The following is a 26,664-nucleotide window of genomic DNA, read 5'->3' as shown; positions in this document are numbered from 1 at the left end:
CCGCTGCAGGGGAAAGTAGTTTATTTAGATTTGCAAAAGGGGAAATAGAACAGATAATAAAGAATGTATTGAATGCGAAAAACAATTCAGTGCTTAAAGAAAAGATAGGAAGGATCCGTGATTGATGAAAATGCACGAGACAAATATTCACATTTAGTGACGAACAAGATAAAAGCAAAATATGCCCCATATATATATATATATATATATATATATATATATATATATATATATATATATATATATATATATATATATATTATTTACTGGACTTCGTCTTCAAGAGGTTACACCGCGAGTGAAAAGTCATCCTAAAGATATTCCACATTACCATGCTACTGTAAGGAGCGTATCATTAGGCTGTACGAGGCTCTTAAGAAGAGGTCCTGAGCAAGATGAATTTTTCTTACAAGCTCGTGGGGTAAATGAATGTTATAACATCTATATCAATACCACAGGAACCCTTTTATGGGTCTTCTATAGTTTCAAGACTGCACTCCTCACAGGAACAGGGTTAGGTGGATTGTTTTTGGGCGTTAAAAGATCCTTGAATAGACTGTACTCGTTTCCGTCCATTGAAGGTAATACAGCCTCGCCAAACTGACTTCTCGTGCCAGATGTAGCGACTGTCAGGAGGAGTTCGGTATATACAATATATATATATATATATATATATATATATATATATATATATATTTACCAGGAATACTCAACAAACTTATACCTCTGTAATTTGAGCACTCACTCTTATCCCCTTTGCCTTTGTACAATGGCACTATGCACGCATTCCGCCAATCCTCAGGCACCTCACCATGAGTCATACATACATTAAATAACCTTACCAACCAGTCAACAATACAGTCACCCCCCTTTTTAATGAATTCCACTGCAATACCATCCAAACCTGCTGCCTTGCCGGCTTTCATCTTCCGCAAAGCTTTTACTACCTCTTCTCTGTTTACCAAATCATTTTCCCTAACCCTCTCACTTTGCACACCACCTCGACCAAAACACCCTATATCTGCCACTCTGTCATCAGACACATTCAACAAACCTTCAAAATACTCATTCCATCTCCTTCTCACATCACCGCTACTTGTTATCACCTCCCCATTTGGTAAAGTGTGTGGAAGAAGAAAGTTAAGAGTAAATGTGAATAAGAGCAAGGTTATTAGGTACAGTAGGGGTGAGGGTCAAGTCAACTGGGAGGTGAGTTTGAATGGAGAAAAACTGGAGGAAGTGAAGTGTTTTAGATATCTGGGAGTGGATCTGTCAGCGGATGGAACCATGGAAGCGGAAGTGGATCATAGGGTGGGGGAGGGGGCGAAAATTTTGGGAGCCTTGAAAAATGTGTGGAAGTCGAGAACATTATCTCGGAAAGCAAAAATGGGTATGTTTGAAGGAATAGTGGTTCCAACAATGTTGTATGGTTGCGAGGCGTGGGCTATGGATAGAGATGTGCGCAGGAGGATGGATGTGCTGGAAATGAGATGTTTGAGGACAATGTGTGGTGTGAGGTGGTTTGAGCGAGTGAGTAACGTAAGGGTAAGAGAGATGTGTGGAAATAAAAAGAGCGTGGTTGAGAGAGCAGAAGAGGGTGTTTTGAAATGGTTTGGGCACATGGAGAGAATGAGTGAGGAAAGATTGACCAAGAGGATATATGTGTCGGAGGTGGAGGGAACGAGGAGAAGAGGGAGACCAAATTGGAGGTGGAAAGATGGAGTGAAAAAGATTTTGTGTGATCGGGGCCTGAACATGCAGGAGGGTGAAAGGAGGGCAAGGAATAGAGTGAATTGGAGCGATGTGGTATACAGGGGTTGACGTGCTGTCAGTGGATTGAATCAAGGCATGTGAAGCGTCTGGGGTAAACCATGAAAAGCTGTGTAGGTATGTATATTTGCGTGTGTGGACGTATGTACATGTGTATGGGGGGGGGGTTGGGCCATTTCTTTCGTCTGTTTCCTTGCGCTACCTCGCAAACGCGGGAGACAGCGACAAAGTATAAAAAAAAAAAAAAAAAAAAAAAAAAAAATATATATATATATATATATATATATATATATTATAGTGGGGACGTGTGTGTATATACACGTGTGCGTAATTTACCGTGTCATCTGCACCTGGCCCTCATAATGTGCGTTTGTTTTACACTGTGTGGAGCCTCCAGCTGCCCACCGTCGACCACACCACAGTGTGGGCGACGGAGGGGGAGGGAAGCGCCAGTCATTGTCCCCCCCTCATTGTTTACACTATTTCAAATACCTCAAGATACAAAACAAGAAGACGAGAGACAGGAAGAGACTACCATTTTCTTTGTAGCTGTGGAAATGTTGAGACTTTGTGTAAGTGTCAGTTAATAAACTAGTAGGCGATTAACGTTGCAATTGGTCTGTTAACAACGGTCAAGTTTTGCAGTGGCGCAGTAACAAAGAATAGGATGCGCAAATGATGCGTGATCATACAGTGTACTCGTTTATTGTTTACAGATTTGTGTGCTTTATACAATATACACTACTGGCAATGTATCACAAAATAGAAAGATTTTCAAGATCTTGGCTCATTTATACGTCTCTGTACTTTAGAAGTTGCCACATCCAATATTTTACTTTCTTAATTTATCTATTTATTTTTTTTTTTGCTTTGTCGCTATCTCCCGCGTTTGCGAGGTAGCGCAAGGAAACAGACGAAAGAAATGACCCAACCCACCCCCATACACATGTATATACATACGTCCACACACGCAAATATATATACCTACACAGCTTTCCATGGTTTACCCCAGACGCTTCACATGCCCTGATTCAATCCACTGACAGCACGTCAACCCCGTTATACCACATCGCTCCAATTCACTCTATTCTTTGCCCTCCTTTCACCCTCCTGCATGTTCAGGCCCCGATCACACAAAATCTTTTTCACTCCATCTTTCCACCTCCAATTTGGTCTCCCACTTCTCCTCGTTCCCTCCACCTCCGACAATCTTTCCTCACTCATTCTCTCCATGTGCCCAAACCATTTCAAAACACCCTCTTCTGCTCTCTCAACCACGCTGTTTTTTTTTTCCACACATCTCTATTACCCTTACGTTACTTACTCGATCAAACCACCTCACACCACACATTGTCCTCAAACATCTCATTTCCAGCACATCCATCCTCCTGCGCACCACTCTATCCATAGCCCACGCCTCGCAACCATACAACATTGTTGGAACCACTATTCCTTCAAACATACCCATTTTTGCTTTCCGAGATAATGTTCTCGACTTCCACACATTCTTCAAGGCTCCCAGGATTTTCGCCCCCTCCCCCACCCTATGATCCACTTCCGCTTCCATGGTTCCATCCGCTGTCAGATCCACTCCCAGATATCTAAAACACTTCACTTCCTCCAGTTTTTCTCCATTCAAACTTACCTCCCAATTGACTTGACCCTCAACCCTACTGTACCTAATAACCTTGCTCTTATTCACATTTATTCTTAACTTTCTTCTTTCACACACTTTACCAAACTCAGTCACCAGCTTCTGCAGTTTCTCACGTGAATCAGCCACCAGCGCTGTATCATCAGCGAACAACAACTGACTCACTTCCCAAGCTCTCTCATCCACAACAGACTTCATACTTGCCCCTCTTTCCAAAACTCTTGCATTTACCTCCCTAACAACCCCATCCATAAACAAATTAAACAACCATGGAGACATCACACACCCCTGCCGCAAACCTACATTCACTGAGAACCAATCACTTTCCTCTCTTCCTACACGTACACATGCCATACATCCTCGATAAAAACTTTTCACTGCTTCTAACAACTTGCCCCCCACACCATATATTCTTAATAACTTCCACAGAGCATCTCTATCAACTCTGTCATATACCTTCTCCAGATCCATAAATGCTACATACAAATCCATTTGCTTTTCTAAGTATTTCTCACATACATTCTTCAAAGCAAACACCTGATCCACACATCCTCTACCACTTCTGAAACCACACTGCTTTTCCCCAATCTGATGCTCTGTACATGCCTTCACCCTCTCAATCAATACCCTCCCATATAATTTACCAGGAATATTCAACAAACTTATACCTCTGTAATTTGAGCACTCACTCTTATCCCCTTTGCCTTTGTACAATGGCACTATGCACGCATTCCGCCAATCCTCAGGCACCTCACCATGAGTCATACATACATTAAATAACCTTACCAACCAGTCAATAATACAGTCACCCCCTTTTTTAATAAATTCCACTGCAATACCATCCAAACCTGCTGCCTTGCCGGCTTTCATCTTCCGCAAAGCTTTTACTACCTCTTCTCTGTTTACCAAATCATTTTCCCTAACCCTCTCACTTTGCACACCACCTCGACCAAGACACCCTATATCTGTCACTCTATCATCAAACACATTCAACAAACCTTCAATACTGCTCATTCCAAATTTTCCCCACGCCAAAGAAAATTCACCCGCATGCAATCTGTTATGAGACACTGCATTTAGCATTGACCAGACCATTTTCAACAAATGAATTTAATGAGCTTTATCCAACTTATTCTGTCGATACATATGTATAATTTTTTCGGGTAAATAAATCAGGGAAGCTTTAGCGAGATTTGATTGTTTACTATAGTACTACCTAGCAAATATTAAGTTTTCTTTGATGGTCAAGAATTTTAGTTTTCTTTGAACTTCAAACTTTAGAGGGGTAACTCTTTGCTTTCGTTGGATTCTATCAATTATTGTATCGCTTATCCGTAACCCCTTTGTCATTATTTGCCCAAAATGAGATGGTACATTACGTCATACTGAACATGATCATACTCATTTGGCTGGCAGGTAAAGCGATCAAGAATCAATGAATAGTCAGTTGTAACAAGTGATTAGTCAGTTGTAACAAGTGATGCAAATTACCGAGCTAGGTCACGGTCATTTTAAAATTTACATAGCTCGATTCTTGGTAACATCACTTTCCCCATGAACTTTTATTTCGCAAGGGAGAAGCAACGAATGGTGTAATTACTAATCATATGTCGACGACAACACCATCTATATATAATAAGAGATACATCTAACTACCTCATTTGGACAACGAGCAATTTGTATGGTATACACTTGACCGTTTGATTTCGGCATTTTGTCACAACCTTAAGGTACGTAAATGAAATAAGGGGATACAGAAAATACATAAAAAACTTCATTATTTGTATTCCAATAGACATAACGTGTTATGTTAATGCATGGATATACATAGTTATATTTTTTTTCATAGGCACTGTACAATTTTAAAATTTTTTTATCACAAAGTTTTAAAAGATAAATCACTTGTCAGCGACACTTCCAGACGACACCACCATTGGCAGGAGGAACAATGAGGTCATCATTATGATGCGACGAGTCACAGAAGTAATGACGCCACCAGTGTGGAGCAGTAAGAAACACAGTGATGTCATAGAGCGATATAGGAAGGAACAGGAAACGTCACCAGCGAGATACATGACGGAACAGTAGCTACGTCACCACCAGTACGGTTCGGCATGGAACAGATATCGACACCATTGATACACAACAAAGAAAATGCTCAGCGTAGTCATTGGTAAGAGGAGCACCATCGCCACCCATACGACCCTCCAGGGAACAGGAAGTTGGACGTCATCAGCGCGAGGCATCAGGAACATGGACCGACGTCACCAGTATAATGCTGGAAGGAACAATGACGTCATCAAGGATCCAGAATGGGGAAGAGAGTGTTTTCCTTATGGTTAAACACCAGCACTATTATCATACGTAGATGGCAAGTTGTGCACATTTCAAACGCGAAACTCACATTTCCCGCCCACAAGTTCCATCCATCGCTCTCTTGCCTTCTTCCACCATAATCCCAATCACTCTTTCCCTGCCTCTCGCAAAAATATCGTAAGCACTCTTTAACTAATCGAGTAGCTCGTTTCTTTCATCCCTTTCTCTAATCATTTCGTTTCCCCAGCCCTCCACATACACATACCCTCCATTCTCCTACACTTACACCAAACTCCACTCCTTCCACAAAGACATTACAAAAAGGTAGGGGAAAATCTAGTCACATACGAAACAAGTGGAATTTTGCAACAAGCTGCCTCCCTCCGTCGTAAAATCAGAGACAAATGCTTAAGGCTGCACAAATATTCCCTCGAATTTCCTTACCAATGAGAAAACTACATAGCCATTCCTAGTTTTGATAATAGGCAGACAGAGCAAACCGGCGAACCAGGTATACGTTTTTGCCGCGAAAATTCTAGTCCAGATTAATCACCCAGTCATACATGTGCATCAGTAAAATACAATACCTTCAAATCATACATCATAAAATCCTTGATCACTTACAACACATAATGAGAATACATAACACCAAAGGAAACAAATCAACTTACCTCAGCAAGACCTTCAAATCGTATATCATAAAACCCTTGATCACTTATAACACATAATAAGACTACATAACACCAAAGAAAACAAGTCAACTTACTTCAGCAAGACCCTACAGCCAGCTGAGTCACATAAAGCCGTGTAGGATCCGATTTCACCTCCGTTTCAGGTTGAGTCGACTAGTCTCGTGAACCGGTTCGAACACAATGAATCATTACCTACGCGTTGAAATATCTTAAGAGTTTTGTAGCTTTTTATTTTCTGTTTCGATCAGTAGATTTGGTAAATGAGTAATATTTAATTTCCTTCGAATATTGGTGATTAAGAAGATGCCTTTTTCCCAAAGGCTTTGATCCGTTAAAAAGAGACATACTCGAAACGCTTCACCTGTTCGTTCACAGTTTAGTGGTAGGTTGTCACAGAGCAACTATGCAATTTTCACTTTCCCGACAAACGATTCATATGAACGTTTCAACAACCTGTACAAAATTCAATTTCGAAACTTCAATGATAGAGCAACATCAACCTCTTGTGATGTAAAGGAAAAGGAAAAATCCCGTCGATGCATATACATAAAACTCCACAAACCTTAAAGGTTAAACAATGTTTTGATGCCGCTCTGGGCCGAGCGTGTCTCAGGTTGCCGGGTGTTTTCCTAACATTTTCATAGTGTAATGTTGTAACTTCATTCGACATTAGGTGTTATCATATGCTCCCAGAAATTTGATTCCTTTTTAGATTCACTTATTCAGTAGTTTTTTTTTTGCGAGAGCCAACAGCGTGAAGTTAGCATCTAGAGAGAACGAAATAGTGCGTAAAAAGTTGAAGTCACTTTGGTCGTCAACACGTTTCTTAAATAAGAAAGTCAGCAATGAAAGATGATTACGAGCCACGATCATCTGTAACCTGATAGAAATTGCATTCGTCATTCATTGTACTTGTTATCAACCAAATTCTCCAGTAAACGCTAATCGGCTTCTGAAAGTTTGTACTTGGGACTGTGTTAGCATGCAGAAAAGATGATGACGCATCGCTGAAACGCTTGCTTTCAAACCTGAAGTAGAGAACCACTGGCCACGTCAGTTCTAATTACCCATATTAAAGGAGACCGACCCGCGTAAGGTTGATCATGTACGTATGTTGAGAGACACTGGCTCAGAATATATATATATATGAAGCACTACAACCTCTTACCGACAGCTGCTTCTTCCATAAGGCATTCAGTGCACGGTAGATACAACAACAACAACAACAGCAACAACAACAACAACAACAACAACAACAACAGCAGGTTCCTCCTTTTGAGTGGAACGAAACGGAATAATCAATATATCTTTATCTGAGTCGTGTGGGTTCAGTGAGGATAATGCTTTTACCCAATGAGGAAAAAGTGAAAATCATCCGAGCATGCGGTTCATGTACTGTGAAGCAGACAGCTATCATATTGTGAACCTCTTATTTGTGGGGTGAAACTTGTTCTTATATTACATCATGTATCTTACACAGAGTTCATCACAACCAGGTTAAAAGAATGCCATGATGTTTATGGCTAGCATTTCGAACGAATGTTATAAACAAAAACACTCTTTGTTGTTCTCTATGACTCCATTTGAATGGGACATCCTATAGAATCCTGTCTTTCACCTCCTTTTTTTTTTTTTTTAGCATTAAAAGTTTCCATCAAACTGCCTTTGGATAGCTAGGAAAGGTGTTCCATAGGTTGGACTCTAGAAATTGGTTATATTATAAGATGATATGAATTTTGTGACTACTTTTTCATCATGATAAATACACCTCTGTGTACCAGTGTCAGAAATGGGGTTACATTTCTAAGAAATACGCTACGTTTTATCTACAGAATAGATCAAATTCTCCATATTAATTCACATTTCGTCTCCATTCATAGAGGAGTAGTTTAAGGGCATCTTGACCTAAACTAAGGGCATCCTTGACCTAATTTTTTTTTGTAGCTTTTGATTGTTTTGGGAAGGTGTTGACAATGTCCTGGTCATCGGCTGGTTTAAATAGTTCCTCGTTTCAAACTAGACTCCTCTCCGGAGGCACTTTGCATACAGGGACTCCTGACTCTCAACTACCATCACCTGGACCTCATCCCACGGTTCGGGATGAAGCTGCTGTACCACACCCGCTATCGTCACTCTGGTAGGATTCTGTGAGACAGTGGATGTCTCGTGTGTGAGAGACAGCCAAAGCTTCCGTCAAGTGTAAGCGAAGCTTGTGACAAAGTTATGTATCATACCAGAGCCATGAACAGCGTGGATCCTCTGTCTTCTAGCCACGAAAGCACCTTTGAATGCTCACGGCCTGAGGACATTCCACTGTTTCAAAGTCTCAAAAATACTGAATACAATTCATACCTAAGTTTACCTAAGGTTTATAAAAAAGAAAATAAACTTTCCAGTTCACGTATCTCCGTATAAGCTCCCAGTATTCATAGGTTAATAGAATGAATAAAAAGGTGGGACAGAGTTCTAAGGAGAGGAACTTCATGGTGTATCTTGTCTGCTAACCTGCGGGAATTGTGAGAAGACACCAGCGCCTCATGGAGACGTCTATCTGGTCCTGAAGCAGGTCCTCCCTGTTTTCAAGTCTGTTCGTGTTGGTTTTTACCGCGGTTTGGCAGCTGAAAAATATTATCAAAGTAGAACCCTAAATCTAAAGACAACTTTTATGGATATTGTTAGAGATTCTTTTGAGGAACTTTTGCGACAGTCGTTAATGGAAACAAAGTTATTTTTACACTAAATTGTGCTTCCGTTAATCACACATGCAGTTAATAAAAAGGACGATGAAATATATGATTTTATTTTTGTCTTATGGTCTGTTTCGTCGTTATGATAGTACAGGTGGATGGATTTGATATAAATGTCTCCATTGTATTTCATTTTGTGTCCCTGTCTTTAAAATTTGAAGATTATTAGAAAAAATCATGAGGGGGTAAGTTCTTTCATACATTTGACCTTCATGGCGTTCTGTACAACTTATCTCTATGATAGATTCTATAAGTGACATTAAATCGAGAAATTTAGATGATGCTAAATGTGTGAGATAGTCCGATCATTGTTTTAAGCAAGGCAAAAGAAATTGGTTGTATATAATTTACAATAGCTACCCTTAAATTTGTTTGTTTTCTCTTATGCATTAGTCATATTTTCCTTTTTAGATGGATAACTATTGCAAACTAACTTGGTTACTGTTGATTAAAAGTTGACTAAGATCTTGATTTACACACCTGAAATAGAACAGTTGTTGATTATTTTCCTGTAGTTTTTCAAATTAGCTTTGTAAAGGATGATAGACAAAACTTACTGAATATGATTAACACAAGAACATTATCTTTTTTTCTCGCTAGACATTTCTACATCAATACATACACTAAGTTAATTTTGTAAAACCTGAAATGATAAAAAAAACTAATGAACATTAGAAAATCTATAAACACATGCAATACTCTGTCTACACGCTCGATCTGAGTATCCTTTATGACGGAAATACACAATTAATAAGAACAAAACACATACAGACTAGTAGTAAACAGTACAGTCTCTGTTCATCATGAATGAGTCTGAAAGTGGAAGATAAATGTAGATTTAAGCTAAAGGAAATATAACAAGAACGTTCAAACTGGGTTGCATTCATTTTATTCCCAGCGTCGAAGGAAGTCATATGCGCAAACTTCACTTTCAAAACATCGTGTAGCTAAAATAAGATAGAACATCATCCTAGAATAGCTAGTTATATGAATATGATAACTACAACGTTAGAGAAATAAGATGGACTGAAGTTGGTAGGAAGTGATAACGTGAAATCATCCAAACTAAATGATAAGTGAGAAGATAAAGAATTTCACTGGAACGGTATTATTGTGTATATGGGATGATAAGAAGGGAATGGTTTTGTGGACTGAAGACTTAAAGGTTCATATAAATAAAAAGGAGTTTAAAATGATAAACTTCATCATCCAAAAATAACGGGAAATGGGACAAAGTGGAAAAAAAAAGAGAAAAGAAATGAGATTTTGAACATGAGTCAAGAAATTTTCTTAAAATGACAAAAGTAGAGGGACGGTTAAAGAGATGGAGAGATGTAGGGAAAGAGTCGATGAGAGCTATGGATATATAATGTGAGGATGGCAGACGATGGAAGCATTTAGTACACAGTGATGGTAGAAAATGGAGACATTAGTTTCTCTCGGTGAGTGAACGCAGTGTGAAAATTGGTAAAGTGAGGAGCATTTGTAGGAGGTGAAGTCCATGTTTCACTCTACCCCCGACATAGCTTGAGGATGTGTATGTAAGACTAATTATGCAAACGCAGGTAGTTATATATATATATATATATATATGTATATATATATATATATATATATATATATATATATATATATATATATATATATATATATATATATATATATATATACATATATATATATATATATATATATATGGTCTTCCTCACCCATTCCAACTTAACAATATCATGAAATCAACTGTTTCCTTTGTGGTCCGAAGTCCTTTGTATTTGTAGTCTAAATCCACGATTCATAAGTAAATCTATGAAGCAAGTTGTGATTTTATTGTGAATATTCCCATTTTTACAGTGACGTATCCTTGTACTGAAATAGGGGAAAAAGAATATGTCTGCTGCTCAACCCAAGCAACTCTCTTCAGTTGAGAACATCCTGGTGTTGCCTCATGGTGGAGTCTTCCAAGAAATCTCATCTACATCAGAGTCTTCACGTTAATTCTGGTATTACGAATCTTACTTCATTTCGAAAGTTACTGATTAAGAATTTTCCTCCCGGTTTATGAGAGATTTTACACATGAAATCTCCTACAGACAATGCACTAAGTTATATGTTAAACAGAAAGATAAGGCACTTCGAAGCTATACATAGTAAACATGAAAATGCCGTTCACTCTTTGTCTTGTTCATGCGAGAGACGATGTGGTCTTAGGGAATGCATTTATGTAGAGTGATGACATCTTGCGTAACCTTGATACCAAATCCCGTTTCTGTGACGAGACGTCGCACACTGGTAATGAGACTGTGTGTGATGATGACCTTGTGGCTTGTGGCCTGACGTTTATCCTTTGTTAGCCGGTCTGTTCTTGGAAGAGGGGTTTGGCGGCGGTGGTACCACCTACCCCATCTCTTCAGGTTACCACATTCATCGTTCAGTCAAACCATCTGTAGATTCTATTCTCCTTGAACTTGTCTACTCATCGTGCTTTGTCTAGTGTGGTAAAGCAAGAGGACGTATGTGTCGACGTGTTTCAGATCCAGTGAGGGCGCATTATCTCCTCCTCCTGCGGGGATTACATAATTACCTATGTACGTGAGGCATGTTGACGTAACTTCATCTTTTATTAGATAACTGGACCTATTACATCATGGAGGACGGGATGATAAACCAGCACCGCTCGCGGCTATTATGAGCTCCTTAGAAGTGTCAGTCGTGGTGGGCGGGCGAGGACAGAGGTCGCGCTCCGTATCTTCAAACGTATTTACAATTCTCATGTGACAAGGGTTCGTCATTCCACGCTGTCTGAGGTGGCTAGCGTTACTTGGTAACAGGAGGGGTTGCAGAGGGTCAGGGAGATACGGGAAGCCACCCACGCCCTCCCCACAACACCAGCACCCCCACCCAACCCCTTACGGGAGATAACGTGAGGAACTGGCAACTGGATCTGCTTGTGGACATTCGCGCACTAGCGGCGCCGGGGAACAGACGTTTACGGAATACGTGTGTGCACACCACACGTAGTTTAAACCCTCCCTCCCCTCACATACAGCCACTGATCACGGCCATCGATCAGCTGAAGGTGGGCCGCCACGGCGAAGCAGGAACCCAGTTCGTTGTGCTGAGTAGTGCGAAGATACAGCGGTACAGTGAGTCTCCATTGTGGAAGGTTATATCATTGGGATAGACAAAGCCCTCCCCTTCCATCGCTCCCATAACCTACACTGCGGAGGGGTTGATACCCTTGAACTAATCCTTGCTCTAGTGAACCCGGCTGAAAATTGCCATAATATTATGAAAAATACAGGAGGTGGTAATGTATGTTGCCAAACATCTCACATGACCGAGACACTCATACTCCGAGCGGTGAGCGAATCCTTACGACACATGAAACATGCCACTTAACTTGAAATTCGCATGTATTAACTCGAGAAACTGAACTCAACCGACTGCTCAAAGATATCTGGGAAGGATGACAAACGCCCAGGAAACAGTCACGACAGACAACATGTCTGACACCACGCGTGCTGCCAAGATCACAGAGGTGAGGTGCAACGGTGGTGTGCAGTGCGCACCAACGAAGGTCCGCCAGTATACCGATGCCAGGGTTAACGGCAAGGGCATTGAAGGTGAAGTGGACGATGCTGCCTGGGAGATGAGACCCCCTGACGGAGGCTGGGGCTGGATGGTGGCCCTAGGAAGCTTCATTATCACAGTAAGTGTCTGTAGAGAGAAGAGTTGATGATGAGCTTCTTAAACATGTCGTCCTTGATTTGTGTGATATTCTCTATCTTCTCTGTCGACTTCAAGCTGGCTCTGTGACCGCTGGGGCAAGGAGGAGGTGACTCGTGAGCGAGATCATTGTCCGTGTTGGTTTGAAGGGCAGACTTCACTGTTGTGTTACTCCAGGCAGGACTAAACATCACGCGGCGTGTTTTTCTCTTCTTTTCTTACGTCTTTAGCCACAGGACACCAGCAAGGATAAACAAAAGCATCGAAAAAATTTAATTACTAACCCATCAGTCTTCCACAAAGTGAATGACTGACTCGTAAACGGTTTAGCTGTTTAGAAAAACATATAATAAGATGGTACAAAGTTCCAAGACTTAGCGGTGCAAGGACAAGGCGAAGCGTTAGGACGTCCCGCTCACTAGTTACCACCAGTGGCCAGACAGGAGATATGTGACGCAATCGCTCGCTAAGGATAGCGTGACCAAGGTAATTTAAGAGGCTCAATTGCTGCCATCTCCCGAGAACTGAGACCGAAGTGATTTCCGTAAGGAGAGAGAGAGAGAGAGAGAGAGAGAGAGAGAGAGAGAGAGAGAGAGAGTATCAAAAAAACTGCATAAAGAAAGTAGATCAATCTTGGGGACCTGAACGGCCATTAGACAGTTCTGTGAGGTACTGACGTGACACTGTCATCACCCGGGATGCTAGAACACTTTCCGCCACACACAAGGCTGGTTATCCGAGAGAGAGAGAGAGAGAGATTAGACTTATCTAAGATATAAGATTTGATTACCGTGGCGTAAGGCCACAGAGAGACGCCTCAAGCGGAGATCATAGAGTAGCGAGGAATCTTATGGGGAAATAAGAAAGCAACAGGGTTTTAGAAGTGTTATACTGAACCGAGCTATGGTCGACATTCTAATCAAAAAGTTCTAATTAATGAACGTTGCTTGACGAGATGGAACATAGGCCGAACGTCAGAGGTTTAGGAGTGATCTTCAAAGAAACAAATGACCACAGAGGTTAGTTATTTCCTTATGAGTAAATTATTTAATGATTCTGAAACTCCTGCAGCTCCAAGGATGCTCTTCGTTTAGCGGAGGGAGGATAATGCATTCGTTCAGAGTGAGAATATGTAGGACGAGACTGTACTCCTAGTGACACAGCTTCGTTAAAGGTGGGTTTTCTCACCAGCGTTGTACCCTCCAGCAGGACGGAGGCCAATAACCCCACTTTACAACCGTGCAAGTTACTCTTCTAAAAATATCTCGAGGTGGACGAAAGTGAGACATCTGTCAAGGCTTCCTTTCTTCCCACCCTTCCCCTTCCCTCAAAAACGTAGATACGGCGTTACTTTTAACATTTCTCACCTCCTGGCGCTGCCTGGTTAGCAATTGCGTAAGAGGGATGGTCGCCAGATCAATATAGGGTTCACAGCTCTGGCCTGACTAACGACCAAATGCTTTCCTAGTCTACAGATGCTGCTGTTCATCGCTTCTTTCATCCGCTCTAAAACATATGACGAATGTATAACGAAACAAGGAACTAGAATTAATTAGATAAGACCAGAGCTGTACAGAGGAAGATCGTAAAGGATTCCTCATGTAAAACATCGTTCGAAAAAAAAAAAATTGTCCTGCCACTGCTGGGATATAAGTTTCCTCACTATCACAAAATGGAAAACGTTACCTGCTATTTTTTATAGTTCCTCTTGGCAAGGAGGAGAAGACACATTTCTGTGGGACTGCCAACAATGTTAGGTTGTTCTAATGGTATTATCCCTGGCATGCGATGTCCTGTGTGGCGTGGCGTCAGTGGAGAGGATTTTCAATGTCGAGGTTTATGGTATAGAGTGAATCTGTGAACATGGTTTTTACCGAGAGAGTAAACCGTGTGCGAGTGTAGGTCGGGAGGGAAAGTTCGTTCTTCTAAGTGGAGGTGGGTCTAGTTCAAGGGCCTGTAACGTCACCTTGGCTGCTTAATCTTTTCACAGACGAGGTAGTAGGTAGAAAATGCAAGGGTCTTTGTGACAGGGATCGGTCTATAGTATGTTGGGGGAGGGGGTGTTGTGCCTGGCATGTGAGTTAGTTGCTCTTGGGAAATGACACGGCTGTAGTGGCAGACGTGAGAGAGAAGCCTTGAAATGGTCTGTGGGATTTGGTTGAGCATGGTGGGCTCTGGTGTCGGTGGGTGGACGTGAGCAAATGAGCATGATGTTTCTGTTCCTCGTTTTTGGTTAGTATGGAAGAAAACGATGGTTATATATATATATATATATATATATATATATATATATATATATATATATATATATATATATATATATATATATATATATATATATATATATATATTATAGATATTATTATATTTTGCTTTGTCGCTGTCTCCCGCATTTGCGAGGTAGCGCAAGGAAACAGACGAAAGAAATGGCCCAATCCACCCCCATACACATGTATATACATACACGTCCACACACGCAAATATACATACCTATACAATTCACTGTACACACACATATACACACACAGACATATACATAAAAACACATGTACATAATTCATACAGTCTGCCTTTGTTTATTCCCATCGCCACCTCGCCACACATGGAGTAACATCCCCTTCCCCCATCATGTGTGTGAGGTAGCGCTAGGAAAAGACAACAAAGGCCCCATTCGTTCACACTCAGTCTTTTGCTGTCATTTAGTAATGCCCGAAACCACAGCTCCCTTTCCACATCCAGGCCCCACAGAACTTTCCATGGTTTACCCCAGACGCTTCACATGCCCTGATTCAATCCATTGACAGCACGTCGACCCTGGTATACCACATCGATCCAATTCACTCTATTCCTTGCCCGCCTTTCACCCTCCTGCATGTTCAGGCCCCGACCACTCAAAGTCTTTTTCACTCCATCTTTCCACCTCCAATTTGGTCTCCCACTTCTCCTCGTTCCCTCCACCTCCGACACATATATCCTCTTGGTCAATCTTTCCTCACTCATTCTCTCCATGTGCCCAAACCATTTCAAAACACCCTCTTCTGCTCTCTCAACCACGCTCTTTTTATTTCCACACATCTCTCTTACCCTTACATTATTTACTCGATCAAACCACCTCACACCACATATTGTCCTCAAACATCTCATTTCCAGCACATCCACCCTCCTGCGCACAACTCTATCCATAGCCCACGCCTCGCAACCATACAACATTGTTGGAACCACTATTACTTCAAACATATCCATTTTTGCTTTCGGAGATAATGTTCTCGACTTCCACACATTCTTCAAGGCTCCCAGGATTTTCCCCCCCTCCCCCACTCTATGATTCACTTTCGCTTCCATGGTTCCATCCGCTGCCAGATCCACTCATAGATATCTAAAACACTTCACTTCCTCCGGTTTTTCTCCATTCAAACTTACCTCCCAATTGACTTGTCCCTCAACCCTACTGTACCTAATAACCTTGCTCTTATTCGCATTTACTCTCAGCTTTCTTCTTTCACACACTTTACCAAACTCAGTCATCAGCTTCTGCAGTTTCTCACCCGAATCAGCCGCCAGCGCTGTATCGTCAGCGAACAACGGCTGACTCACTTCCCAAGCCCTCTCATCCACAACAGACTGCATACTTGCCCCTCTCTCCAGAACTTTTGCATTCACCTCCCTAACATCCATAAACAAATTAAACAACCATGGAGACATCAGGCACCCCTGCCGCAAACCGACATTCACTGAGAACCAATCACTTTCCTCTCTTCCTACTCGTACACATGCCTTACATCCTCGGTAAAAACTTTTCAGTGGTTCGAGCAACTTACCTCCCACACCATATATTCTTAATACCTTCCACAGAGCATCTCTATCAAGTCTAGCATATGCCTTCTCCAGGTCCATAAATGATATATATATATATATATATATATATATATATATATATATATATATATATATATATATATATATATATATATATATATATATATATATATATATATATATATATATATATATATATATATATATATATATATATATATATATATATATATATATATATATATATATATATATATATATATATATATATATATATATATATATATATATATATATATATATATATATATATATATATATGATATATATATATATATATATATATATATATATATATATATATATATATATATATATATATATATATATATATATATATATATTTTATCCCTGGGGATAGGGGATTAAGAATACTTCCCACGTATTTCCCTGCGTGTCGTAGAAGGCGACTAAAAGGGGAGGGAGCGGGGGGGCTGGAAATCCTCCCCTCTCGTTTTTTTTTTTTTTTTTTTTTTTTTCCAAAAGAAGGAACAGAGAATTGGGCCAGGTGAGGGTATTCCCTCAAAGGCCCAGTCCTCTGTTCTTAACGCTACCTCGCTAATGCGGGAAATGGCGAATAGTTTGAAAGAAAGAAAATATATATATATATATATATATATATATATATATATATATATATATATATATATATATATATATATATATATATATATATAATCACAAGGAAACGGAAAATACGAATTATCGTATTTTCTTTTTCCTTTTGGATTGACTTATATTTCTGGGTGGGATTGGCGGTTAGTTTAAAATGGTATGAACGGGAGAGGCATGGTAATCTTGCAAAGAACAGGGTGTCAAATACGCTAAGGTTGGATCGTTTCGCCATGCTGGTGTTGAACGTGCGTGTGTTTGATAAAGCATTCGGTGCTATTTTCTTTTTTAAGCTGCATAATTTTCTGTAATTTGTAGTTTTACTGCGTGTCATTTTGCAAGTGTGGATTACCAAGATGTGTGGGCTGCTTCTAGTGTTTTTGTTGCCTTCTTCTCTACTGTCTGGTGTAGAATCTTCGTAACATTCTATGTTTGTTTGCGTCTTCCCTCGTGTATATGTATCGACAAAGCACCAACAGATGCGCCATTTGTACGTCACGCCCAACCTCTCTGACGCAAGAAACCATGACACGTGCAGAGGCGAAGGGATGCCAAGAATGTACACTTGGGGAAAAGAAGAGACATACCACCGTCAGCACGGAAACTATCACACAAAAGCTGGCAGCCTTACCTGGGCTAAAGTGAGGGCAGAAATGGTACTCTGTGATTGGTCATTTTGCAACAAGCAAGCGGCATTATTGGACCAGTCAGGTACCGTCCACATTTCATCGACCAGTTCCTTGATTTACCAGATATGTAGATAAGCCTGAGTCTATCTGTCACGATGTTTCATTATTCTCCTGAGGAAGACGCTGAGGAGGAAACTATGGACAACCGTAGCGTCGGGGATAGCACTGTGGACTGTGTCGCATTCACGAGCCGCCTGTGGTCGAGCGCGTAGGTTCGAATCCTTGTTGCGGTAGTCGGTCTATGGTCAAGCCAGCTGTTCACCATTTCCTTAAGGGTTGGTCGATATTTGTGTGTGTGTGTGTGTGTGTGTGTGTGTTTTATTAACGTAATGGCCTTGATTGAGTGGGACCTCCAGTTGTATGTGCTAACTCAGCTAAAAAAAGAAAAAGAAACATAAACTAGTAAGGCAGAAAAAAAAATTCAAGGTTCCCACAGTCTACATCGTTCGCAATTACCCACTGGTGATTCAGGGTTGTGGCAATGTGTAGGCAGCAGTCTGTGAGGGAAGATATATAAACATTGTGATATGAGTGAGCTAACCTCCTTGCGTGATCTAATGTTGCATGGTTGTCTTGTTTCTCCCTTGGCGTCGTGGGGGTAGTGTTATGTAACTGTGAGGTCATCTGTATCTATGAGGACTCTCGCACTCTGGTTTGTCTGGGATGAAGATAGGGTTATGTAAGATGTCTGAAGAAGATTGGAGGAGGAATGACTTCGAGGAGACTCCAATGGGAGGTGAAGACTTGGTGGGTGGCTGGCGTTGTGCTCAGCAACGATGTTGGCCAACCATTTTTTTGATATTCTTGAGGAGTATGATGCCAAATATATACATGGATGGTTATGATTATATCTATCTATCTATCTATCTATCTATCTATCTATCTATATATATATATATATATATATATATATATATATATATATATATATATATATATATATATATATATATATATATTTCCCTGGGGATAGGGGAGAAAGAATACTTCCCACGTATTCCCTGCATGTCGTAGAAGGCGACTAAAAGGGGAGGGAGCGGGGGGCTGGAAATCCTCCCCTCTCGTTTTTTTTTAATTTTCCAAAAGAAGGAACAGAGAATTGGGCCAGGTGAGGGTATTCCCTCAAAGGCCCAGTCCTCTGTTCTGAACGCTACCTCGCTAATGCGGGAAATGGCGAATAGTTTGAAAGAAAAGAAAGATATATATATATATATATATATATATATATATATATATATATATATATATATATATATATATATATATATATATATATTACCCCAGGGCTCCTAAGGCTGCGTTGGACTCAGTAGCAGGGACAGGATGGTTTCCTTCGAAGCGAAAAGTTCTCTGACGAGAATGTACTTCGTGTCGTCATCCAGCGGTGCTAAAGCCACCTGATGGGTGATTTCGTATATACTGTATGTGTGTGCGTATATTCTCTCTCTCTCTCTCTCTCTCTCTCTCTCTCTCTCTCTCTCTCTCTCTCTCTCTCTCTCTCTCTCTCTCTCTCTCTCTCTCTCTCTCTCTCTGTATGAATATATTTACCCACAAACCCGCCCACAAGAATGATATACCATTATATTATAATTCTAGATACAGTCATGATCCATTTCCCGTCCTGTGGGGTAGGATGTCGCCTCACCACTCACTATGCCATGGGTGTTGTGTGTCCAGCACTGTATCACCTCCACTTCCTACGTCTCCTTCAGACTCTGCTTCCCATGCTGGGTCCCTGCTTCGGCGTGCTGTTCTCTCGCTACCTGCTGCAGGAGGGTTCGTCCTCCACCACCACAGCTTGGATCTTCAACACCCAGAGTTTCATATGGAACATCATGGGTGTAGTCACCAGGCCTCTCACCCAGGAGTTTGGCTGGAGGAGAGTCGGCATCTTTGGATCTATTTTGGTCTCAGTCTCTATGATTGCTTCGGCTTTTACACCCTACCCAGAATTTCTCTTCTTCTCGTTTTCTTTAATAAGTGGTAGGTACAATATCTAGACCATCAAATCTATCTCGTATTAAGCTGAAATCAGTTGAGTTGTGCTTAGATTCAGTGCCCTTACAACCAGATTGATATTCGAATGTCTTTTTTCTTTTAATGCAACAGCATATAATGAGAATAATAGCCGTTCACAATGAAAAAATGAAGAAAGAAAAGCCATAATATTTTCATGCTGTAACACTAAAGCTAATGATATCCTCAGGTGCTGGCGGAGGTGCTGTGGTGTGTATGTGTTTTACAGTCATCCCTCTCTACTTCGATCGAAGGCGGGGGTTGGCGAACGGTATAATGATGGCAGGGGTCTGTATGGGCCAGATTGTGGGCCCGCCTCTCGCACGCCTTCTGCAGGATGAGTTTGGCTTCACAGGAGCTACCTTGATTCTCGGCGGCATCATCCTACACAGCTGCGTGGGAGTGTCATTCTTCCATCCTGTTGAGTGGCACATGAAGAGGTCTCCTGCCCAGGTGGTCAGTCAGACTCAGGAAGGAAGTTTGCCTCTGATATCGCAAGGAAACGGGAAGCTAAGTGTCCGTGAGGGCTTGGTGATCTCCCACTCAGAGATGTCGTTTAGTGAGAGTCTGTGCGAAGTGGAGTCGGGAGTAACAAGTGAGTTCATGCTCGCGAAGAACTTAGGAATAGTCAGTCGCCCTTTGAGATCGAGTTACTGTACGCTTAGAAATAACTCGACGCTCGCCCTCTCTACGCTGGACATAGCCAGCAACGCGGCTATGCAAGACACTGAGAGAAATGATGACCAGCTGCGTTCCGACGAAGACGACGAGACCAGGTGCTGGAGCATATGCAGTGTCCTGTTACGAGTGATTCACTCCACGATCTCGGATCTGGGCGTCTTGCGTTCTCCGCGGGCGTGCATTCTGGCCTTCGGTGGGACCTTCTGCATCAACGGGTACTTGAACTTCATGATGATGGTGCCCTTTGCGATGCAGGCGGCGGGTCACACCCTCGAAGCCTCCGCCTGGTGCCTCTCTTCCTCAGCCATCAGTAACTTACTGATGCGGCTCATGGTGTCCTCGCTCTCCGATTGGTCCAAGTTCAACATGAGGGCGTGTCACATGGCCGGCTTCGGGATCATATCCTTTACCATATTCAGTAAGGCATTGAGTGATGTTTTCTTATCTTTACCACTGATGGATTTTGACGATCATCAGCCTTTCTCGTCCCTTGTTCTTTCTCGAAGATCCAGGAACATACACACAATCCACCCATCTTTCACTATTGTATAAAGCAAGACTCATCCTCTCATTGAGGTTTGAGACATGCGTTTGCTCCGTCTTAAGTTGTTCCCATACGTGTTATGAATCTAAAGTGATTCTATCATTATATACCCTACATATGTTCTTTCATACTATTCGCCATTTCCCGCGTGTATTCCATACCTGTTCCAGCTGGTTTCCAGTTGCATACTTCCCTTCCATGCCAAACGTTATACCCTTAAGCTTTCTGTTCCACTCTTGCTCTCAAATCCTTTAAAAGTATCCAGCCTCTCATGCCTCCTATTTGTTCCTACAGTCTTCCCCTTCTTGAGCGACCTGACGCATCTGTTGGTGACGATGGCGCTCTTCGGGTGTGGGGTAGGAGCGACGATGGGCCTCTACAATCTAGTCATGATCGATGTCATGGGACTGGAGAACCTCGCACCTGTGTTTGGTGCTTGCTGCTTCATGGTGGCCGTTGGCTTTATCTGTCTGGGACCTCTGATAGGTAAGGTGATATGGTTAGTGGTGATTCAAAGGGCATAAACGTTTTGATGTGTCTATTGGTGAATGTGTTGGTCTGTGGGTACTTGTTAAGGAGACCTTTCGTGATGAGTATACATGGTTTGCGTAGTTGATCATCATTTGTGCATAGAGTATCATGGAGCACAGTATGAGGTGATTTGATAGTCTGTCCAGCCTCGTTAATGAATGTATCGTCCTACTCTATTATTCTGTGCTCCGTCAGTGGCTCCAGTTACAGGAATGTTGGTTATTCCCTTAGAGAAAAACAGTGGTTTAACTATATGATATATTTCTATGTGCATATATCTTCTATATATGCACTGCGTATAAATCAGTTGGACTCCGCCGGCAAGTGGTTACACTGTGAGCGGAGGACCTTCTTATCCTAAAGGAGGTGACCTTACTTTGCTCCTGCCTGGAGTGCAGTCTAGAAGCTGCAGGAGCCTCATAAAAAGGGTTAACTAACTAACAACCTATCTAATTGCACAAACACGTCGTCAGATATCCCCAACATCTCCTCCTCTTCCCTGGAGGATTCCACCTTGCACAAACCCTTCTTATGTAATCTCCTTGTTATTCATAAACTACAAACGGTAAATGAATTATGCACGTCATAAAGTTGCGAGTCTTTCATCATTCTAACCGAGCGATAAGCTTCAGCGCTAACCAGCTTTACGTATTTGTTTTTTTCCTCTGAAATGTAAAAGTTTACGTTTCTTTTCATCGTTCGAATCTGATTGAGTCAAATGCCTATAATCATAAACATATGGTCTTGATTCGCTTACTCTTAAGTACGTTTGCTTTTAAGTATCTTTAAACATTCAGTCTTTACTTGATTCTGTTACTCGGAAGTATGTTTAAGTATCATTATACGGTATATGATGAATGGATACATGAGATCAATCTTTCAGAAAAGAAGCGAAGGTAAGATTCGAACCCGGTTCTAAAATCACACACGCAGTGTCAGATCACATCCCACCTTATTGTTTTCTTTACGTAGGGAGGAGCATTGTGTACGTCTACGTATGCGTCTGATGACTGAGAATAATATACTACGTAATATCTACAAAAAGTTGTGAGGAAAATGTAGATTTGTTGATCATGTCAATACAAAAAAGTGAAGTAAGTTTGCCAGAAGATCTCACAAGTCTCAAGTTGTGTGTGTGTGTGTGCGTGTGTGTGTGTGTGTGTGTGTGTGTGTGTGTGTGTGTGTGTGTTTGTGTGTGTGTATGCGTGTGTGTGTGTATTGCTAGTAATTTGTTCCCATTGTGTTCTACGACCTTTGACAAATCTAATAAAACTAGGGAGACTCTTAAGCAAACTCAAGAACATAACAAGAGATCTAAATTCCACATAACACGAACGCCAGGTCGAGCTTGAGAGAGAGAGAGAGAGAGAGAGAGAGAGAGAGAGAGAGAGAGAGAGAGAGAGAGAGAGAGAGAGAGAGAGAGAGAGAGAGAGAGAGCCAGGTTGTCACGTTATTCAACTTGACAAAAAAAAAAAAAGAAAAAAAGGTAAGGTTTTAGGGGCTGCCAGGATGACACGAGTTTTTGCTGCCTTCGTGAGCGTGGCAGACCAGCGTTCACTGCGTCTGTTGCCATCTCGGAAAGAGATCCTCTTGCGCGCTTAGGCGTAGACTCGGATACATTTGATTGGAGTTGTCAAAGATCTGTTAAATTCCATAATTCACTGTATTATCTACAGGCAATATGCCTAAATGAATCGTAAAGTATAACTGAATCGAGTCATTCTGGTGAGATTTGCCTCACAGGAGGGTTCTGAGAGAGAGAGTGAACCACACACATCCTAAGGGTGTACGATGTCCCTTGACGGCGATCTTTGGAGGGTGAGTCCCACAGTGGTCATAATAGGCATCACGACGAAGGTTAACCGTAGCCAATGAACTGTGAGATGTGCGAGGAGTTGCTGCACGAGGTTGTATTGTGGCGCACGAGGGCGGCAAGTTAGGAGCGTCACCACAATTTACGCGTCAAGATATATATATATATATATATATATATATATATATATATATATATATATATATATATATATATATATATATATATATAATAAATGATCACAATTGAGCGCGTGATCAAGTATATTCCTATGAGTCCACGGGGGAAATGAAACACGATAAGTTCCCAAGTGCACTTTCGTGTAATAATCATATCATCAGGGGAGATACAAGAAAGAAATATAACAGTCAGTTGATATACAACGAAGAGACGTAGCTAGCCATTTGGTAAACAAGTGACTACCCGAATGCAGGTCGCGTGCGTTCGAGTCTGACAACAATCTTATCATAAATTTACTATGTGGACAAGAAGTGGACCATTGAGTAGATGAAGAAAAAAAAGACAATCTTTAACCTTGTTTTTAAAGGACTGATTTGTGCAGTAAACAAAAACAAAATCAACGAGCCATTTTTCCTAAGACGAACTTTAAAGGAATTAAATATTCTTTTTTTTTGCCATGTCGCTGCAGCCCATCATATAGAGGAAAACTCTTCCTACCATGACATAAGGAATCGTAAAGACGATCACTTCCATCTGCACACACACAAAAAAAGAATATATCTCGACTCTCAACATACATTCTAATTTTCTTAAGATCATGGTTGTCTGGGCGGCTGGGGTCACCTTGAGAAAAGAATCAGATACCATTACCCAGAGTGATGTAATCATTACCATATCAAGGATGCTAAAGCTTGGTAGAGTTGTCGAGAGATGTTTCGTATGCAGGAGACTGGCAATGAATCATCTGTATCACCTCTGAGACTGTGTGTGAGTGTGTGTGTGTGTGTGTGTGTGTGTGTGTGTCCCCTTGTCCTTTTGGAGGCAACAAGAGGTAACGCCATTGAAATCAGGTAATCACTCTATCTGCAAAAGATAATACGTCAAATATCGAAATGATTCGTGTGGTTCATAAATAAGAAGACAAGAGATTACGACAGGATAAATTCACGCCTTTGTTTTCGTTCAGAGTTATCGAGAGAGAGCAGGGACGAGTTGCCCTGAAACCCACAGGACTTAACACCTTCTTCCCCCGTAGGTTTCGTCCGTGACGTGAGCAACAGTTATGCCCTCAGCATGTGGGTGCTGGCGGGGATGCTCCTCACCAGCTTTACCCTGTGGCTCTTCATGCCAGCTGCTGTCCGCTACGATCAACGTCGGTTAGAAGAGAAGGAGCAACAGGAACCGAAAAAAGTTTGACAGAACTTCCGAATTCTTCGTCACTGCCCCTTCCCCCTCCCCCACAAAAAACAAATATTGGAGATGTTCACTGTAGTTTCAGCAGCCGAGGCCCAACCATACCACTCGCCTTCGCTGATCCAGACAATGCAGCCACCATGCGAGGCACAGCTCTCAGAGTTTAGGACACAAGAGCTCAACATTCAAGGAAACAACGTTGATATATGTATATAGGATACAGAACCCAACGTTCATCCCCCAAAGATCAAAATCTCATATTCCCTACGATGTTCTGATGTGTCTGCAAATCTTATGCTGTGGGTGAATCACAACCATCTCAGGTGATACAACCCTGGTAGTGTACCAAGATAAAGAGCTACGGAAAAGACGAGGAGGCCAAGGGCTGTCGTCATCCACATGTACACACGTTACACCTCTAGAGCTCATTATATGTACCATATGTAGTGTATATTACGTGGCCAGTATATCTATTTGTTAGTCTCATTCCACATACAGAACTCACGCTGTGATCTATAATCTTTGCCCTTATTGAAACGTCTTTTTATTTTATATTACTGTGGTACGAATTTATGTACTGAACAAGTCTTTCATTTTTAGGAATAGAAAATAGGTTTTGTCTGATTAGGATTCAAATGTATTCAGCATGAGTTAGGTGTAAAGCATTGTTTAGAAATGTATTACAATCTTAAAAGAATGTTCTGAACACTGAAACACATGTTTTCTTTAGTAGTGTCTGTAGGAAATGTAGAGGTTGTAAGTGACTGTAAATATCCGAACAAGCTTGAGTATGTGGATCGTATCGAATGTGTCAGAAATGTGACTTCTTTTTATATTTCATGTGTACATAAATGTTGATTATTCTAATATACGTCAATAAAGATCATAACTGATATTTTTCTGTTGATCCCAGCTTCTGTAGGGATACCGTGACTTTGATAAAGCCTTCTATTGTATATCTAACGAAACTATTCAGCGAATATCATATCTGCATCAGTCAGCTGGCGAAATCAAATACTCAATGGGTACTACATGCCCTAATAGGGGTCGAGTACATGGAAATACATTTCTCAATGTCTCGATGTTTCATACATGTGGTTAACCTATACAATGTTTAGTGATGTATCTCCCTCATGATCCTCTTCGTGTGTCTCTCTTAGGGATAGGTACGAATCCGTTATGATGCTTCCTGCAGGTCTCCTGCAATCGTATCTGACACCATTTGGAGCCTGTGGACTAGTGAAGGCCTCTTTGGAGGTTTCCCCGCAATCCTAAAGACTCCCAACTTCTTTTATATTCTTAGGATCATCCACAAGTACATTCCAGTCCCTTTGGGAAGTCGTGCGCACGTGACTCGCGCTTGGCTGCTGCTCTTCAAGGTTTGTGTGTGGAAAACAACCACACGAGCATTGACCGTTATAATACCTCCTCCTTCCCTCGCACAACGAGACGGGAACTAACTCCATTCGTTTATCCTCCCTTCCTGTGACCTACTTATATTTAAGTCAGGTGAACACACAACTAAGGAACACTGATTAAAGTTTCTTCTTTTTCTTCTTCTTCTTCTTCTTCTTATTATTATTATTCTTATTATTATTATGTGTACACTTGTGTTTTTGTAGA

General features: G+C 41.2%; 1 protein-coding gene and 1 long non-coding RNA gene across 3 annotated transcripts; one reads left to right on the top strand and one right to left on the bottom strand.

Moving 5' to 3' along the window:
- Nucleotides 1-5,192: 5,192 nt before the first annotated feature.
- LOC139752153 (uncharacterized) lies at nt 5,193-8,928 on the bottom strand. The gene is made up of 2 exons (XR_011713489.1): nt 6,412-8,928; nt 5,193-5,702 (listed from the first exon to the last, which is right to left on the bottom strand). It is a non-coding gene; the product is annotated as an uncharacterized lncRNA (long non-coding RNA).
- A 2,952-nt stretch (nt 8,929-11,880) lies between these two features.
- LOC139752151 (monocarboxylate transporter 12-B-like) lies at nt 11,881-25,934 on the top strand. 2 transcript variants are annotated; one of them, XM_071668082.1, is made up of 5 exons: nt 11,881-12,888; nt 19,795-20,065; nt 20,289-21,197; nt 21,618-21,809; nt 24,884-25,934. In XM_071668082.1, exons 1-5 carry the CDS (start codon nt 12,646-12,648, stop codon nt 25,042-25,044), a joined length of 1,776 nt encoding a protein of 591 aa, XP_071524183.1. In that variant the 5' UTR covers nt 11,881-12,645; the 3' UTR covers nt 25,045-25,934. The 2 variants fall into 2 exon arrangements, with proteins under 2 accessions (XP_071524183.1, XP_071524184.1); XM_071668083.1 differs by lacking the exon at nt 11,881-12,888 and adding an exon at nt 17,658-18,357.
- The last annotated feature ends 730 nt before the right edge of the window (nt 25,935-26,664 follow it).

The sequence above is a fragment of the Panulirus ornatus genome, chromosome 12 (assembly GCF_036320965.1).
Source record: "Panulirus ornatus isolate Po-2019 chromosome 12, ASM3632096v1, whole genome shotgun sequence".
NCBI lineage: Eukaryota > Metazoa > Arthropoda > Malacostraca > Decapoda > Palinuridae > Panulirus > Panulirus ornatus.
Note: the sequence above shows the minus strand (reverse complement) of the source record. Positions and strands in the feature narration are given on the sequence as shown.

Coding starts and splice junctions, on each gene's coding strand:
- LOC139752151 (XM_071668082.1), top strand. CDS start 12,646: ATGACAAACGCCCAGGAAACAGTCACGACAGACAACATGTCTGACACC. Junction 20,066..20,288: donor CTCGTTTTCTTTAATAAGTG/GTAGGTACAATA, acceptor TGATATCCTCAG/GTGCTGGCGGAGGTGCTGTG. Junction 21,810..24,883: donor CTGTCTGGGACCTCTGATAG/GTAAGGTGATAT, acceptor CTTCCCCCGTAG/GTTTCGTCCGTGACGTGAGC.